At 57.6% G+C, this 14,652-nt stretch overlaps 1 protein-coding gene across 4 annotated transcripts in view; it reads left to right on the top strand.

The window, feature by feature from the left end:
* The window catches only part of CUX1 (cut like homeobox 1), a 471,463-nt gene extending 457,050 nt beyond the window's left edge, over window positions 1-14,413 (top strand). For all 4 annotated transcript variants that reach the window (XM_074390311.1, XM_039460711.2, XM_074390310.1 and 1 more), the window contains 9 exons: window positions 3,725-3,852; window positions 4,597-4,663; window positions 5,618-5,730; window positions 8,876-8,992; window positions 10,594-10,677; window positions 11,343-11,399; window positions 12,314-12,394; window positions 13,190-13,254; window positions 13,502-14,413. In XM_074390311.1, the coding sequence (XP_074246412.1) occupies window positions 3,725-3,852; window positions 4,597-4,663; window positions 5,618-5,730; window positions 8,876-8,992; window positions 10,594-10,677; window positions 11,343-11,399; window positions 12,314-12,394; window positions 13,190-13,254; window positions 13,502-13,571 (782 nt within the window). In that variant the 3' untranslated portion in view covers window positions 13,572-14,413. The remainder of the gene's footprint in view (window positions 1-3,724; window positions 3,853-4,596; window positions 4,664-5,617; window positions 5,731-8,875; window positions 8,993-10,593; window positions 10,678-11,342; window positions 11,400-12,313; window positions 12,395-13,189; window positions 13,255-13,501) is intronic.
* Window positions 14,414-14,652: the final 239 nt, after the last annotated feature.

Below are 14,652 nucleotides of genomic sequence, written 5' to 3' on the forward strand. Positions count from 1 at the left end.
TGAGGTTTCACCATGTTGGCCAGCTGGTCTCAAACTCCTGACCTCAGGTGATCTGCCCTCCTCAGCCTCCCAAAGTGCTGGGATGACAGGTGCGAGTCACCACATCGGGCCCCAAAGTCAACTCATTCCAGCATTTTGGTCACAACCATCAAACTCATCTCTAAGAAGTTCCAAACTTTCCCTCATCTTCCTGTCTTCCTCCAAGCCCCCCAAATTCTTCCAAGCTCTAATGGTTGGGTCCCTAGATCTCCTCAACCTGCATCTCCAGGCCCAGGCCCCTGGGTCCAAATCCCAGCACATGTATGCCCTTAACTGTTCACAAGCACCTTCGTGCATACCAGAGCCAAGCCAGGCAGCTGCCGGCCCCTTCCCATGGGGGGCCAGGCCCGGGCCTCCTCACCTGGGTTCTGTACAGCAGTGGGGTCCCCAGCTCTCTCTCCGGCTCCTTCTGGGGACTTGCCCCAGAGCCCTATACCCCAGAGAATGAAGAGCTTCCCCAAGGTGGTGAAATTCATAAAAGGCAGGGCCAGAATGCAAGCCTGGTTCTGGAATGGATGTCAAGTGGCCACTTGATGTCACCTGTCACCCAGGTTGGAGTGCAATGGTGCCATCTCAGCTCACTGCAGCCTCACTGCAACCCGGAGATGTGAGCCCCCCACTTTCCCACCTGCATGTTCCAGCCTCCAGCAGAGGAGGCAGGGTGAAGCAGCGGTGAGGGGAGGGGACCCTCCCGTCGCGGGTGAGGCCCTGTGCTCTCAGTACCTCTAAGGAAGGTCCCTGTCTCGGGGAAGCCCGCACAGCCAGTCTCCTGGCCCTACTGTCCTCCCAGCCTGGAGTGACAGTTTCAAAGCACAGCTCTGGCTGCCGCTGGGATCCAGCTGGACTCTGGGACAGTGTCCAGATCCTGTCCCCTGTAGATTACAGGTGTTCCCTGCCACACCCACCCTCCCACCCACCCAGAGCCTTCCCTCCAGCCTCACTACCTTCCAGCCTCCGCTGCCCCGTCTTACCCAGCCTGCTCTCTCTGCCTCATGAGCAGCCACCGCCCATTTCTGCCACCTGTGCAACCAGCCTGCGCTCCTATCACCCCAAGCCACCTCTTCAGGGATGGCCTCCCCCAACCACTCAGCCCTGCACCCCGAGATCCCCTCAGGAGCTAACCCAGTGCCCAGAGCGTCTGCAACAGCAGCAATGGCCAGAATGAACCCATGGGCCCTTGCCAGGATAGCGGGCCACCCGCTGGGAACTGAGGCAGCCTAGGATATGGGGTTGGCAGCCAGGGCGCTCACGCCTGCACAGAAATGTCACCTATATGGGTGGCGGGACCGTGTGCCCACCCCTGCGGTGCCCAGGGACCAGGCCCGCACACCCCATCATCTCCCTGGGAGCTGCAAGTCACTCCCACCCCTGGGACCTGACCGAGACCACACTGGGGTGGCCACAGACGGGGGCAGATAAAACAGGCAGCGTGAGGAATCATCTCAGCAGCTCTTTATCCACCCCTCTTGCCAGACACACACCTCCAGTGACAAAGGCTCACGCTGGCTGGGCAGAAGTCACCTCTCCAAAGGTTCCCCATCTCAGCCCTGTCTCTGTCCCCAAGGCCGTCATCCCTGAGGTGGAATGTGGCTGACCTGAGCCTTGTTGCGGCTTAATGCCCTCTTTTTACCCCAGGAGCCTGTCCCCGCGGGATCAGTCCCAGCACAGTTCTTGCATGTGCTCCTGAGGTGCTTCTCCCAAACTGAAGCATCCCCTCCCTTGGTCCAGGCCCTTCACCTCTATTAATGTGACCCAAGGGTTCCATTAGCTTTCTGGTGGTTTCCTCTCCCTACATCTCACAACTGCTACCCACCTCCCCTCCTCGGCATGCGTGGCCTAGGACAGCATCCCATTCCAGCGGCCAGGGCCCAGGGAGGCTACACTCAGGCCGGGAGGTGAGGCCATATGTAGTATCTCTGGACCTCTCCCTTTTGGGGTCTGCTTAAAGCCCCTGCAGGTGGCCGAGGGCCAGCCCCCAACCCTTCCCCACACCAAGTCCTCCCTCCAAGGCCTGGTCCTGCCCTCAGGTCCTGCCTCTTCCCTTGTCCCCTCCTCACTTCTGCAGATATCACCTGCCTGCCAGGTACCCAAGGGCTCAGTGAATGTCTGAAGGAAGAAATCCATTCGGGGGTCCCACACGGTGGCTCACGCCTGTAACCCCAGCACTTTGGGAGACCGAGGCAGGGAGATCACTTGAGGTCGGGAGTTCGAGACCGACCTGGACGACATGGTGAAACCCCGTCTCTACTAACACTACGAAGATTAGCCGGGCTTGGTGGTGCGCACCTGTAATCCCAGCTACTCGGGAGGCTGAGGCAGGAAAATCGCTTTAACCCAGGCGGCCGAGGCTGTAGTGAACAGAGATCGCGCCACTGCACTCCAGCCTGGGTGACAGACAAGACTCTGTCTCAAAAAAATAAAATAAGGGCCGGGCACGGTGGCTCACGCCTGTAATGCTAGCACTTTGGGAGGCCGAGGTGGGTGGATCACCTGAGGTCAGGAGTTCAAGACCAGCCTGGCTGTCATGGTGAAACCCCATCTTTTAAAAAAAAAATTATTATTTAATTTAAAAAATAAACAAAATAAAATAAATTCATTTGGGGGCTGAACGAGGCGAGACTCTGGTGTGAGGAAGGGCTTAGACAGAGCGGGGGGTGGATGCCTTGGGTTTGGTCCCGGGTCAGGAAGCCTCTGTTCTTTGACTGTAAAATGTGGACTGTCTTTTCTGACCCATCTATAAGGGCTTGGTGTGCAGTGGGAACCCAGGAGCATGTGTGGGTAAGGCTGGGCTGCCCCATCCTGGCCCAGGATGCTGAGCTGGGCCAGCCGGCCAGCGCGCCGTGCAGTCAGGGCTGACTCCAGAGGAGGGCGCACGGACCATCTCCCCTCGCCGCCATCCCCCGCCACTGCCCACTGCCTGCAGCCTTTGTGCATTTCTGAGGCCACAGTGCCCCCTGGTGGCCGCACAGCCTACCCCGAAGGACAGCGTCCTGGGTCTCATGCCTCGGTCGCCCTCTGAGCAGTTGGTTGTCACCATGTTACAAATGGGGACCAGAAAAGGGGAATCCAGCAGCCCTGAGTTGCACAGTCCACCAGCAACAGGGCCAGACCTCACACTCGGGGCTGCCCTGCTCTGGGGCCACTGAGGTCTGCCTGGCGATGCTGCTCAGGTCTGGGGTCCACCCCACACACACACACACACACACACACACACACACAACTTTCTCTGCCTCTCCTACCCTTAGGCTTCCCTCTGGACAGTATCTCAGAGCATCAGCCCTGGAAGCAACTTGAGCCTCCTTGTCCTGCATGACAAGTAAAGTGAGGCCCAGAGAGGGAAAGGAGCTGGCCAGGCCCTCCAGACAGCCAGGGGCAGAGCCACATTGCACCGGTTTCTCCTAAATCCCTGACTCGAGCTTCTTCCCCTACCCAGAGGATTTCACCCATCCAGGAAGTGCTTGGGTCCAGGAGTACCTCCGACAGTCGGGGAAGGCTTCCTGGAGGAGGCGGCCCTAGGTCTAATGGGGTCTTCTAGGCAGCGGCAAGTGGGGAGGGAATAGCCAGCGTTCTCATGGCATCCAGACAGCCCTGCTTCCAGACTGTAGGTTGGAGAGGCAGAACCAGGAGACGGCCCCAAGGGTCCCACCAGGCTCCCTCTGACAGCCATGTCTTCCGTTGGCCACAGGTCGCTGTGCAGAGCTGCAGGTCCGTGTCACTGAAGCTGTGGCCACAGCCACTGAGCAGAGAGAGCTGATCGCCCGCCTGGAGCAAGACCTAAGCGTCATTCAGTCCATCCAGCGACCCGACGCGGAGGTGAGCCCACCCCCCTGCCCCATGCCCACCTCGCTGCCTGCCCAGGGTTCTTTTAGCCTCTGCAAACACTGACTTCTCAGATAAGCCCGTGTATCAGGCAGCTGGTGACAACCCAAAGGGGCTGTCAGGTAAAACCACTGGGTCCTCTCTGCTCACTCCATGCATGCCATGCTGCCCCCAATTTGGGGTGCCAGGCCACGGGGCAGAGGCCACAGGGCTTCCTAGAGGTAGCACGGAGGCCCCTCTTTCCAGGCATTGCCCTGAGAGCAGAGGCAAAGGTAAGGCCGGGACCATGTGCCCCATCTCCCAGCTAAAGGTCCTGGAGCCCGGAGATCACAGCAGGCTGGGGCGTAAAGAACCCAGGGAAGGCATCTCCTCGCCCATCTCCCATTCTATAGCTGCAGCAGTGGGATTCCGGGAGAGAAGTCTGGGCCGCCCCAGGTCACGTGGCAGGCTCGTCGCAGGGCCAGGGAGGCCCGGGTGCTGGTGCATGTCAAAGCTGAGTGGCCTCGAGGAGAGCCCCATTGGTCTTGAACTCTGAGCTCAGGAGTGACTCAGGGCCCAGCCGTCTTTTCTTTGGTAGCGCCTGCTACATGTCCATGTCTGGGCCCTCCTGCAACCAGCCTGCACCCCGGATAGCCCCGCCCACTCCTTGCCACGCCCACTCCTTGCCACGCCCACCCCGCTTTTTGCCTTGGCCGCGCTGAACGGAGGCACCCCCTCATCTCTTCCTGTCACCTGCAGGGTGCTGCCGAACGCCGCCTGGAGAAGATCCCTGAGCCCATCAAAGAAGCCACTGCCCTATTTTATGGTAAGGAGAGGCCTGGCCGTGGGAGGAGGGAGGGGCGGGGGGAGGAGGAGGAAAGGAGACGGGTGATTCCGCCTGAGAACCCAGATCCCCAAAGCGCCATCTTTTCCTCTAAGAAGGTCAGACCCCACCCCTGCAATGCAGCAGCAACCTTCAAAAGGTCGGGTAAGGCCGGGTGTGGTGGTGCACACCTGCAGCCCTGGCTACTTGGGAGGCCAAGGTGGGAGGATCGCTTGAGCCCAGGAATTGGAGGCTGCAGTGAGCTATGATGGTGCCACTGCACTCCAGCCTGGCCCACAGACAGAGACGCTATCTCTAAAAATCAAAAAGGTAGATGAGCCTCCCCATCTGCCTTTCTGGATCTTAGCCTGACACCCCCGCCTTGGGGACCTGACCCTTTGGCCCTGTCGGTGGCCTGTGAAAGGCTGGTGAGTGGTGGCCAGCTAGGCCTCACTGCCGAAGTACAGTCAGGGCTCCATGCAGTGGGGGAAGGTGGCCTTCTTGGGTACCGAGGCCGGAACCTGAGGCTGCTGGACCAGGATACTGGGGGTGTGCCCATGGCTCCCCAGCTCCCTCCTGCTCCTTTGCTTCCCCAGGGGCTGTAGGCCTATTCTGATTGCTGCAGGGGTCTCAGATTCAAGGACAGAGTGACAGGCAGGGGAGCTCTGGGCCTGGCCCTCTGACAGTGCAGACGGAGGAGCTGGGCCCTTCCCCAGGGTCCCTATGATCAGATCAGCCCCTGCCATCCATTCTCACTTTCCCAGATTCCCCTGGCTGTCCCCGCCCTCCCCCCCCCACCCCACAACCCACCACCTGCCCAGCACCAGAGGGTCAGACACCATGGGGCTTCTACCGTGTGGCATTTGGCCAGAAATCCTCCAGGGCTGGGGACCCAACCCAAGGATCCCCTGCTGGGTTCCACCCTCTGCCACCCCAAACCACCCCTCTGCCTGCTAGGACCTGCAGCACCAGCCAGCAGAGCCCTTCCAGAGGGCCAGGTGGATTCACTGCTTTCCATCATCTCCAGCCAGAGGGAGCGCTTCCGTGCCCGGAACCAGGAGCTTGAGGCCGTGAGTCACATCCTTCTCTCCTTCCTGTTCCTTGGGCCCAAGGACACAATGAGGGAACACACAGGCTTCCAGGAGAGAGATTCGGCACAGATTGTGAACCTCGGGGGGGGGGAGATTTGTTCTATGCAGTCAGGGAGGGCTTCCTGGAGGAGGTCGTGCAACGCTGGGTTTTGAAAGAAGACTCAGGCCAGGCACAGTGGCTCACTGTAATCCCAGCACTTTGGGAGGCTGAGGCAAGCAGATCCCTTGAGATCGGGAGTTTGAGACCAGCCTGGCCAACATGGTGAAACCCCATCTCTACTAAAAATACAAAAATTAGCCAGGCCTATAATCCCAGCTACTCGGGAAGCTGAGGCAGGAGACTCACTTGAACCCAGGAGGTAGAGGTTGCAGTGAGCCGAGATCACGCCACTGAACTCCAGCCTGGGTGACAGAGCAAGACTCCATCTCAAAAAAAAAAGAATTACCTTCCTTTTTCAGGCTGAATAATATTTCATTGTCCATTTTGACTATATTTTGTTGATCTGTTCACCTATTCATTTAAGTCGCTTCCACCTTCTGGTTACTGCGAAGCAAATAACGCTGCTGTGAACGTGGGCATACAAATATCTCCTAAAGTCCCTGCCTTCAGTTCTTTTGGGTGTCTACCCAGAAGTGGAGTTAATGGATACTATGGTAATTCAGTGTTGAATGTTTTTAGAGGAGGCGCCATACTGCCGTATACTTTTTCGTGCTGCCCACATTCTGGCTGTTTGTTTTTGTTTTTGAGATGGAGTCTGGCTCTGTCGCCCAGGCTGGAGTGCAGTGGTGCGATCTCAGCTCACTGCAGTCTCCACCTCCCAGGTTCAAGCAATTCTCCTGCCTCAGCCTCCTGAGTAGCTGGGATTACAGGTGCCCACCATCACAGCCGGCTAATTTTTTGTATTTTTAGTAGAGATGGGGTTTCGCCTTCTTGGCCAGGCTGGTCTCAAATTCCTGACCTCAGGCAATCTGCCCACCTCATCCTCCTAGAGTGCTGGGATTACAGGTGTGAGCCACCGCACCCAGCCACTGTTTGAATTTTGAGTAGTGTGAAAGAAACACTTATTCAAGCGTTTGAATAAATTGAAAAATGAGATGCCATTTCACCTTGTCCTTGGATTAGCAAATATTAAAAACACACAGGCCGGGCATGGTGGCTCACGCCTGTAATCCCAGCACTTTGGGAGACTGAGGCAGGCGGATCATAAGGTCAGAAGTTCAAGACCAGCCTGGCCAATATAGTGAAACCCCGTCTCTACTAAAAATACAAAAAGTAACTGATCGTGGTGGCACACACCTGTAATCCCAGTTACTCGGGAGGATGAGGCAGAAGAATTGCTTGAACCCAGGAGGCAGAGGTTGCAGTGAGCCAAGATTACACCACTACACTCCAGCCTGGCCGACAAAGCGAGGCTCTGTATCAAACAAAGAAACAAAAAACCACACAGTGTGTGATTCCATGTACATGAAATGCCCAGTATAGGCAAATCCATAGGGACAGAAAGCAGACTACGGGTCACCAGGCAACAGATGAGGGAATGAGGAGTGACTGCTGGCAGGTTCGGGGTTTCTTACTGGGGTGATTTTAAGTGTTCTGGAATTAGGTAGTGGGAATGGTTGTGTAACACTGCGAATACAGTTTAAATGGCCGAACTGTACACATTAAAATGCTGATGTTTCTGTTATGGATGTTATATCTCTTTTTCTTTCTTTTTTTTTTTTAAAAAAAAAGATGGGATTTCATCATGTTGGCCAGGCTGGTCTCGAACTCCTGACCTCAAGTGATCTGCCCACCTTGACCTCCCAAAGTGCTGGGATTACAGGCATGAGCCACCGTGCCCGGCCATTATATCTCAGTAGTAGTTTTTAAAAGGCTAATATCAATGATTTAAAAAAAAAAAAAAGTATGAAGAAATATGACCAGGCATGGTGGCTCATGCCTGTAATCCCAGGACTTTGGGAGGCTGAAGTAGGAGGACTGTTTGAGCCCAGGAGTTTGAGGCCAGCCTGAGCAACACAGTGAGAGTCCATCACTACAACATAAAATACATTAGCTGGGCATGGTGGTGCAAGCCTATAGTCCTAGCTACCTGGGAGGCTGAGGTGGGAGGATCATTTGAGTCGGGAGGCTGAGGCTGCAGTGAGCTCTGATTGTGCCACTTCATTCTAGCCTGGGCAATAGAGCAAGACCCTCTCTCTAAAATATATAGACAGGGACCAGGCACAGTGGCTCACTCCTGTAATCCCAGCACTTTGGGAGGCAGAGGCCTCTTGAGGACCGCTTGAGGTCAGGAGTTTGAGACCAGCCTGACCAACGTGGTAAAACCCTGTCTCCACTAAATACAAAAAATTAGCCAGTCGTAGTGGCGCATGCCTGGAATCCCAGCTACTTGGGAGGCTGAGGCAGGAGAATCACTTGAATGGGGAGGCGGAGGTTTAGGTGAGCCAAGATTGTGCCATTGCATTCCAGCCTGGGCAACAAGAGTGAAACTCTGTCTCAAATAATAATAATAATAATAGGGCCGGGCACGGTGGCTCAAGCCTGTAATCCCAGCACTTTGGGAGGCCGAGGCGGGTGGATCACGAGGTCGAGAGTTCGAGACCATCCTGGTCGACATGGTGAAACCCCGTCTCTACTAAAAATACAAAAAATCAGCTGGGCATGGTGGCGCGTGCCTGTAATCCCAGCTGCTCGGGAGGCTGAGGCAGGAGAATTGCCTGAACCCAGGAGGCGGAGGTTGCGGTGAGCCGAGATCGCGCCATTGCACTCCAGCCTGGGTAACAAGAGCGAAACTCCGTCTCAAAAAAAAAAATAAATAAATAATAATAATAATAATAAATAAAATATCATATATTAAGGTTGAAGCAAAAGTAATCGCGGTTTTTGCCATTACTTTTAATGGCAAAAACCGCGATTACCTTTGCACCAAACTAATACATACTAAGAAACCTGAACCAAGATCCCTGACTTCTGCCTGGGGTGGGGGAAGGGGGCGGCTTTGAACACAATTGGGCAGGTCAAAGAGAAGGCCATAGACGCAGAAGGGACCCCAGGTAGACGGAGCAGCAACTGTGCCAGGTTGGCGACCTGTCCGCCGCCCCTCCCCTTGGCCCTCCCCCACAGGAGAACCGTCTGGCCCAGCACACCCTCCAGGCCCTGCAGAGCGGGCTGGACAGCCTGCGTGCGGACAACATCAAGCTCTTTGAGAAGATCAAGTTCCTGCAGAGCTACCCTGGCCGGGTGAGGGCCCTCCCCTGGCCTCAGCTCCAGGTGGACCAGGCAGGGAGAGAGGCCGCTCAGGGCTCTGGGGGTGGGAAGGTCAGGGGCTGACTCCTGCTGGGCAGCAGTGGGCCTCAGGGGCCCCCTGAGGTCTTCCAACATCTCCCCAGCATCCACCCACCTCCCTAAGCCGCGAGAAGCCCACAGAGTGAGGCCTCTGTCGAGATTCATTCATAAAAACTGGCCAGAAGGGCCAGGCATGGTGGCTCACATCTGTAATCCCAGCACTGTGGCGGCCCGAGGTAGGAGGATTGCCTGAGCTCAGGAGTTTGAGACCAGCCTGGCCAACGTGGTAATACCCCATCTCTATAAAAAAAAAAATCAAATAAAAAGAAAAACTATTCAGAAGGGCCAGGCACAGTGGCTCACACCTGTAATCCCAGCACTGTGGGAGGCCGAGGCAGGAGGAGTTCGAGACCAGTCTGGCCAACATGGTGAAACCTCATCTCTACTAAAAATATAAAAATTAGCCAGGCATCATGGCACATGCCTGTAGTCCCGGCTACTCAGGAGACTGAGGCAGGAGGATCGCTTGAGCCCAGGAGGTTGAGGCTGCAGCGAGCCAAGATCAAGCCACTGCACTCCAGCCCAGGTGACAGAGCAAGACCCTGTCTCCAAAAAATAAAAATAAATAGGCTGGGCACGGCGGCTCACGCTTGTTATCCTAGCAGTTAGGGAAGCTGAGGTGGGTGGATCACTTGAGGTTGGGAGTTCCAGACCAGCCCGGCCAACATGGTGAAACCCCGTCCCTACTAAAAATACAAAAATTGGCTGGGTGTAGTGGCGCACGCCTGTAATCTCAGCTATTCGGAACGCTGGAGCAGGAGAATCACTTGAACCTGGGAGGTGGAGGTTGCAGTGAGCTGAGATCACACCATTGCACTCCAGCCTGGGTGACAGAGTGAAATTTGTCTCAAATAAATAAATAAGCAATAATTTAAAACGTGAACAGAATTTAGCCCACACTCCAAAAACCAACCAAGAGAGTGGATCCGAAACTCACCTGCCGACTTCTGGGCTGGCGAGGCCTGTGCATGGCTCCTCCTGGCCCCTAGGCCTTCCAAGGACCGTCTTGTGCCAGGACACCCTTTCTATGAGTGAGGGGAGAGCGTGGGCCATAGTGGGCAGGGGTTTGCCTCTCTCTCTCCCTTTGGCACCCAGCAGTTACCAGCCCCGTCCCCACACATCAGAGCCCCTCCTTGGCCACCAGAGGGCACCCACACCCCAAAAACCAGCCTGCCTGCCCCCACAGCCGCCCCCACACTCTCAGCAAACCCACCTTCCTGTACCTGTACCTGGCTCTGCCTGGGCCTCAGTTGCCCATCTGTGCCCAGAGGCACTGTGGTCCTGACCCCGTGGGTAACTCCATGCCCCTGTGGCACGAGGCACCAGCCACGTTCACGTTGTCACCCCAGCACCCTCTCCTCCCGCCTCTGGGATGTGGGGCTCCCTCCACCTCTCTTTTTGCGGATAAGGAAACGGAGGCTCCCCTGGGGATCCTGCCCTTCCCACTGGGCTCCAGGGCCCTGACTGGGTCTCCTGCCCTCCCCATGTCTGTGCAGGGCAGCGGCAGTGATGACACGGAGCTGCGGTACTCGTCCCAGTACGAGGAGCGCCTGGACCCCTTCTCCTCCTTCAGCAAGAGGGTTCGTGAGCCCAGCCTGGGCAGGGGAGGGGAGGGGATGGCCCGGGGGTCCCCCCATCACCTGGCCCCCATCCACGAGCACCGGACCTTCCCTGGCTCCCTTCCATCTGCCCTCGTCTGGGCACTCTCAGCCAGCCTCACGGGCCAGCGCTGCACACCCTGGCCCCACCAGGCCAGGAGTCCCCCCCCCCAGGACAGCCTCCACGATGCTTCGGTGCAGTGTGGCCCCAGGGCCACTCAGGAACGCCTGCCGATGGCTACCTGAGGGCGTGTGGCAGTGACCAGGTTAACATGGAGTGCATCTGGGGAGCAGGTGGACACGAAGAGCCAGTTACAGCTCCCAGAGTTGGGAGATCCATGGTGGGACCACCCCCCCGCAACTTCCCTCCCCCACCCAGACTGCAGAAGCTCCGCCCGTGGAGAACTGTCCCACGGGCACAGCGGGCAGCTGCAGAGGCGGGGAGGGGGCTCCTCACAGATGTCAGGGGAGCCCAGAATGTCACACTGAGTAGACTGTGCACCCAGGGAGGCCCCTGGCAGCACCCTGGGGGTCTGCAAGAACAGCGAGGCAGGGTGGCCTGTGGCTGGCCAGGCCCCACTCTCTGCCACAAGCCAGGGCATGTGAGGTCTTTGGGGGTCCTCCCCTCACTGTCCCTCCCTGTGCAGGAGCGGCAGAGGAAGTACCTGAGCCTGAGTCCCTGGGACAAGGCCACCCTCAGCATGGTAAGTCCCTGCCCCTCCCTACCCCTCCACGCACTGGCCTGAGCCTCTGTCTCCAGGCACCACTTCACCCGCCCTGCAGCCCAGGCTGGAAGAGCCACCTGCCTGCCAGGAGTGGCTGTGTGATCTGGGACAGTCTCTCCCCTTCCCGGACAACTCCTCCTTCAGGAGGCTGAAGCAGGAGGATCACTTGAGCAGAGGAAGTGAAGGCTGCAGTGAGCCGTGACCACTACACTCCAGCCTGGGCAACCTTGTCTCAAAAAAAATTATTTTAAAGAATTCCAGCCGGGCGCGGTGGCTCATGCCTGTAATCCTAGCCCTTTGGGAGTCCAAGGTGGGTGGATCACATGAGATCAGGAGTTCAAGACCAGCCTGGCCATCATGGTGAACCCCCATCTTTTTTTTTTTTTTTTGAAAAGTAATTATTTAAAAAAAAAAAAAAAAAAGAATTCCAGTGGCCAGGCGCGGTGGGTCACACCTATGATCTCAGCACTTTGGGAGGCTCAGGCAGGCGGATCACCTGAGGTCAGAAGTTCCAAGACCAGCCTGACCAACATGGTGAAACCCCGTCTCTACTAAAACTACAAAAATTAGCCGGGCATGGTGGCGCATGCCTGTTATCCCAGCTACTCGGGAGGCCGAGGCAAGAGAATGGCTTGAACCCGGGAGGTGGAGGTTGCAGTGAGCTATCACGTCATTGCCTGGGTGACAAGAGCAAGATTCCATCTCAAAAAAAAAAAAAAAAAAAAAAGAATTCCAACAACCCGTGTCCCTTGTCCATAAGGGTGGAATGGGAGCCCCACTTCCTGCCCCTTCCCTCCCCTTGCCACCCTAGGGCTCTCTCTGTGAAGCCCAGGCAGCCCTGCAGGGGTGGGTGAGGCCAGCCCCATCCCCACTCACCCCTTGTTTGCTCCCAGGGGCGTCTGGTTCTCTCCAACAAGATGGCTCGCACCATCGGCTTCTTCTACACGCTGTTCCTGCACTGCCTGGTTTTCCTGGTGAGTGTGCACGGGGCGGAGCAGGGGCACATTCTTCCCCACCCACGACCTCCAGGGCAGCAGGGGTCTGTTATGGTGGCCTGGCCCCTGGGCCTACCCCAAGCTGCACCCCCAGCTCCAGGCCACGCCTCTCCCCTTCGGGGGCCTTGGCCCACCCAGAGGATGAGGAGGACCCACCCCATTGGACCCTCTGGCTGAGGCACTAGCCAGGCCGCTCGGCTCCGTGGAAGAGGCCGGGCTGATGGCATCTGGGCCCGGTCCCTGAGGGCCTTCCTGGGGAGAAGGGATGGGGTGGGAGAGGGGCAGGTGGAGTTTCCTTAAACTCCACCAAGGGACAGTCGTGAGGGCTGCACAGAGAAGGGGCGTCCTGAGCTGACCTCCTCAGCTGCAGAGGAGCATTCTAGCTAGTGGACAGGGGCCAGTGTGCCTGCCACGGTAGGGGAGAGGCGGAGTGGAAGCTGTGTCTCTGCAGGATCCAGCCTTGGGGACTCCTGTCCCCAGCATAGTCAAAATGGTCCCTGCAGGGCTAACCTGGGCTCCAGCTCTGACCCCAGGGCCCAGTGGGTCCTGGCCCTTCCAGGGGTTGGCCCACAATATTAGGGGCAGTGCCTCTGTGTCTGGGCCCATCTGACCATCTGCAGAACAGGCGGGCACAGGAGCGTCTCTAAGGCCAACCCATTCTGGAGCCTGGGGCTCGAGAACCTTTATGTCCCAGGCCAGGCCCAGGGGCCGTGGGTGGGCTGCGGGAGTGACCTTGAGGGGAACTCAAAGCTCACTGTGTCTCCACCTGGCCAGGTGCTCTACAAGCTGGCATGGAGCGAGAGTGTGGAGAGGGACTGTGCCACCTTCTGCGCCAAGAAGTGAGGACCCCTGCCTGGGCACCCCCAGCCCCAAAGCGAGCCCCCTAGCACCCCCTGCGACACCCCCAAGTTCCTGCCTCATATCCCCCACTCCTTAGCCCTCCATCACAGCCCCCTATGCTGGTCCTCCCCCCGCCCCCACTCCCAGCGTCCACTACACCCCCCGAGCCCTACCCCATCGCACGGTACAGAACCCCCTTCCCCAACACACACGCTCGGCCTCAGCAAAGCTTCTCGTGCACCCCAGGTTCGCCGACCACCTGCACAAGTTCCACGAGAATGAAAACGGGGCGGCGGCTGGTGACTTGTGGCAGTGACACCCGGGGCCTCCCCGGTGACAGTGACGGCTGCACCCCCACCCCAACTGCTCAGTGCTTCCAATCGCTTAGACTCCCCTGAAGAATCCCCCATGGAAACTGCTCTTATCCGCTGTCCAGCAGCTGCCAGAGGCTCCAGGTCCCCTCGGCTCCCCTTGAAAGACTGTCCAGAGAGCCAGCCCCCAGTGCCCGGCCGGGCAGAGCCACGGAAACCCTCTCAGCCCGCACCTCAGGCTGGAGCTCTGCCCACAGCCTGACCTCTAGCCCTGGTGGCAGAGGTCCCTCAGCTGCGAGGCTGATTGGGTGACCGCCGATTCCAGCTGTGGTTAATCCAACTTGGGCCCGTCTGCACTGTGATCCTCTTGTGCTCCCCTAAGATCCCCCCAAAACCCGTAAGAGGTGGAAGGCGCTTCCTTCCAGGAAAGCAGGCTTGGAGTCCAGCACGTCCAGCCTGCCTTTGCCACCGGCCCCACCCTGCAGAGCCTATGAGGTTTGATAGCGTCCGCCTCCTCCCCCAGTGCACCCCAAGAGAGAGAGCCCCAGCCAGCGGAACAGTTTCTGTCACCCACTCCCTGCCCCCCAGACCCATGGGATGTCTGCTTTCTTCTTTAGCAAGATATTCTGGTTTCTAGGTAAGGAAGGGTCTCTAGCGACCCCCGAGCCCCAGTCTCTTCAGACCCATGGACTGGTCTGAGGGGTCCGAGTGTGTCCTGGCCAATCAGAACTGGCTGTGGGCCACCCTAGCGCAGCCACCTCTCAGGGCCACTGGTAGACCTTCCTAAGTTAGATTTGCAGTTGCGTATTTAGCTTTGCACATTTGAAATAAACCATGATTGCAGCCACCCGGGTGCCCTGTGCTCTGGGACGCTGGGGGGACAGGAGGCTGGTGGGGACACCTGCAGTGCCACCTCTGGGAGCTGGGGCTGGCCTCACAGTGGGACACACAGGACATCCCTCCCCCTCTTCGCATCTCCAGGAATTCCATGAGTACGTTCAGAGCTCTGCTGAAGAAGAGATCCGGTGTCTGAGTGCTTTTGAGCCGACAACACCATCAAAAAGGGAAGCTCATTCCTTTATTCAA

Source organism: Saimiri boliviensis, chromosome 20 (genome assembly GCF_048565385.1).
Source record: "Saimiri boliviensis isolate mSaiBol1 chromosome 20, mSaiBol1.pri, whole genome shotgun sequence".
In the NCBI taxonomy this organism is placed as follows: domain Eukaryota; kingdom Metazoa; phylum Chordata; class Mammalia; order Primates; family Cebidae; genus Saimiri; species Saimiri boliviensis.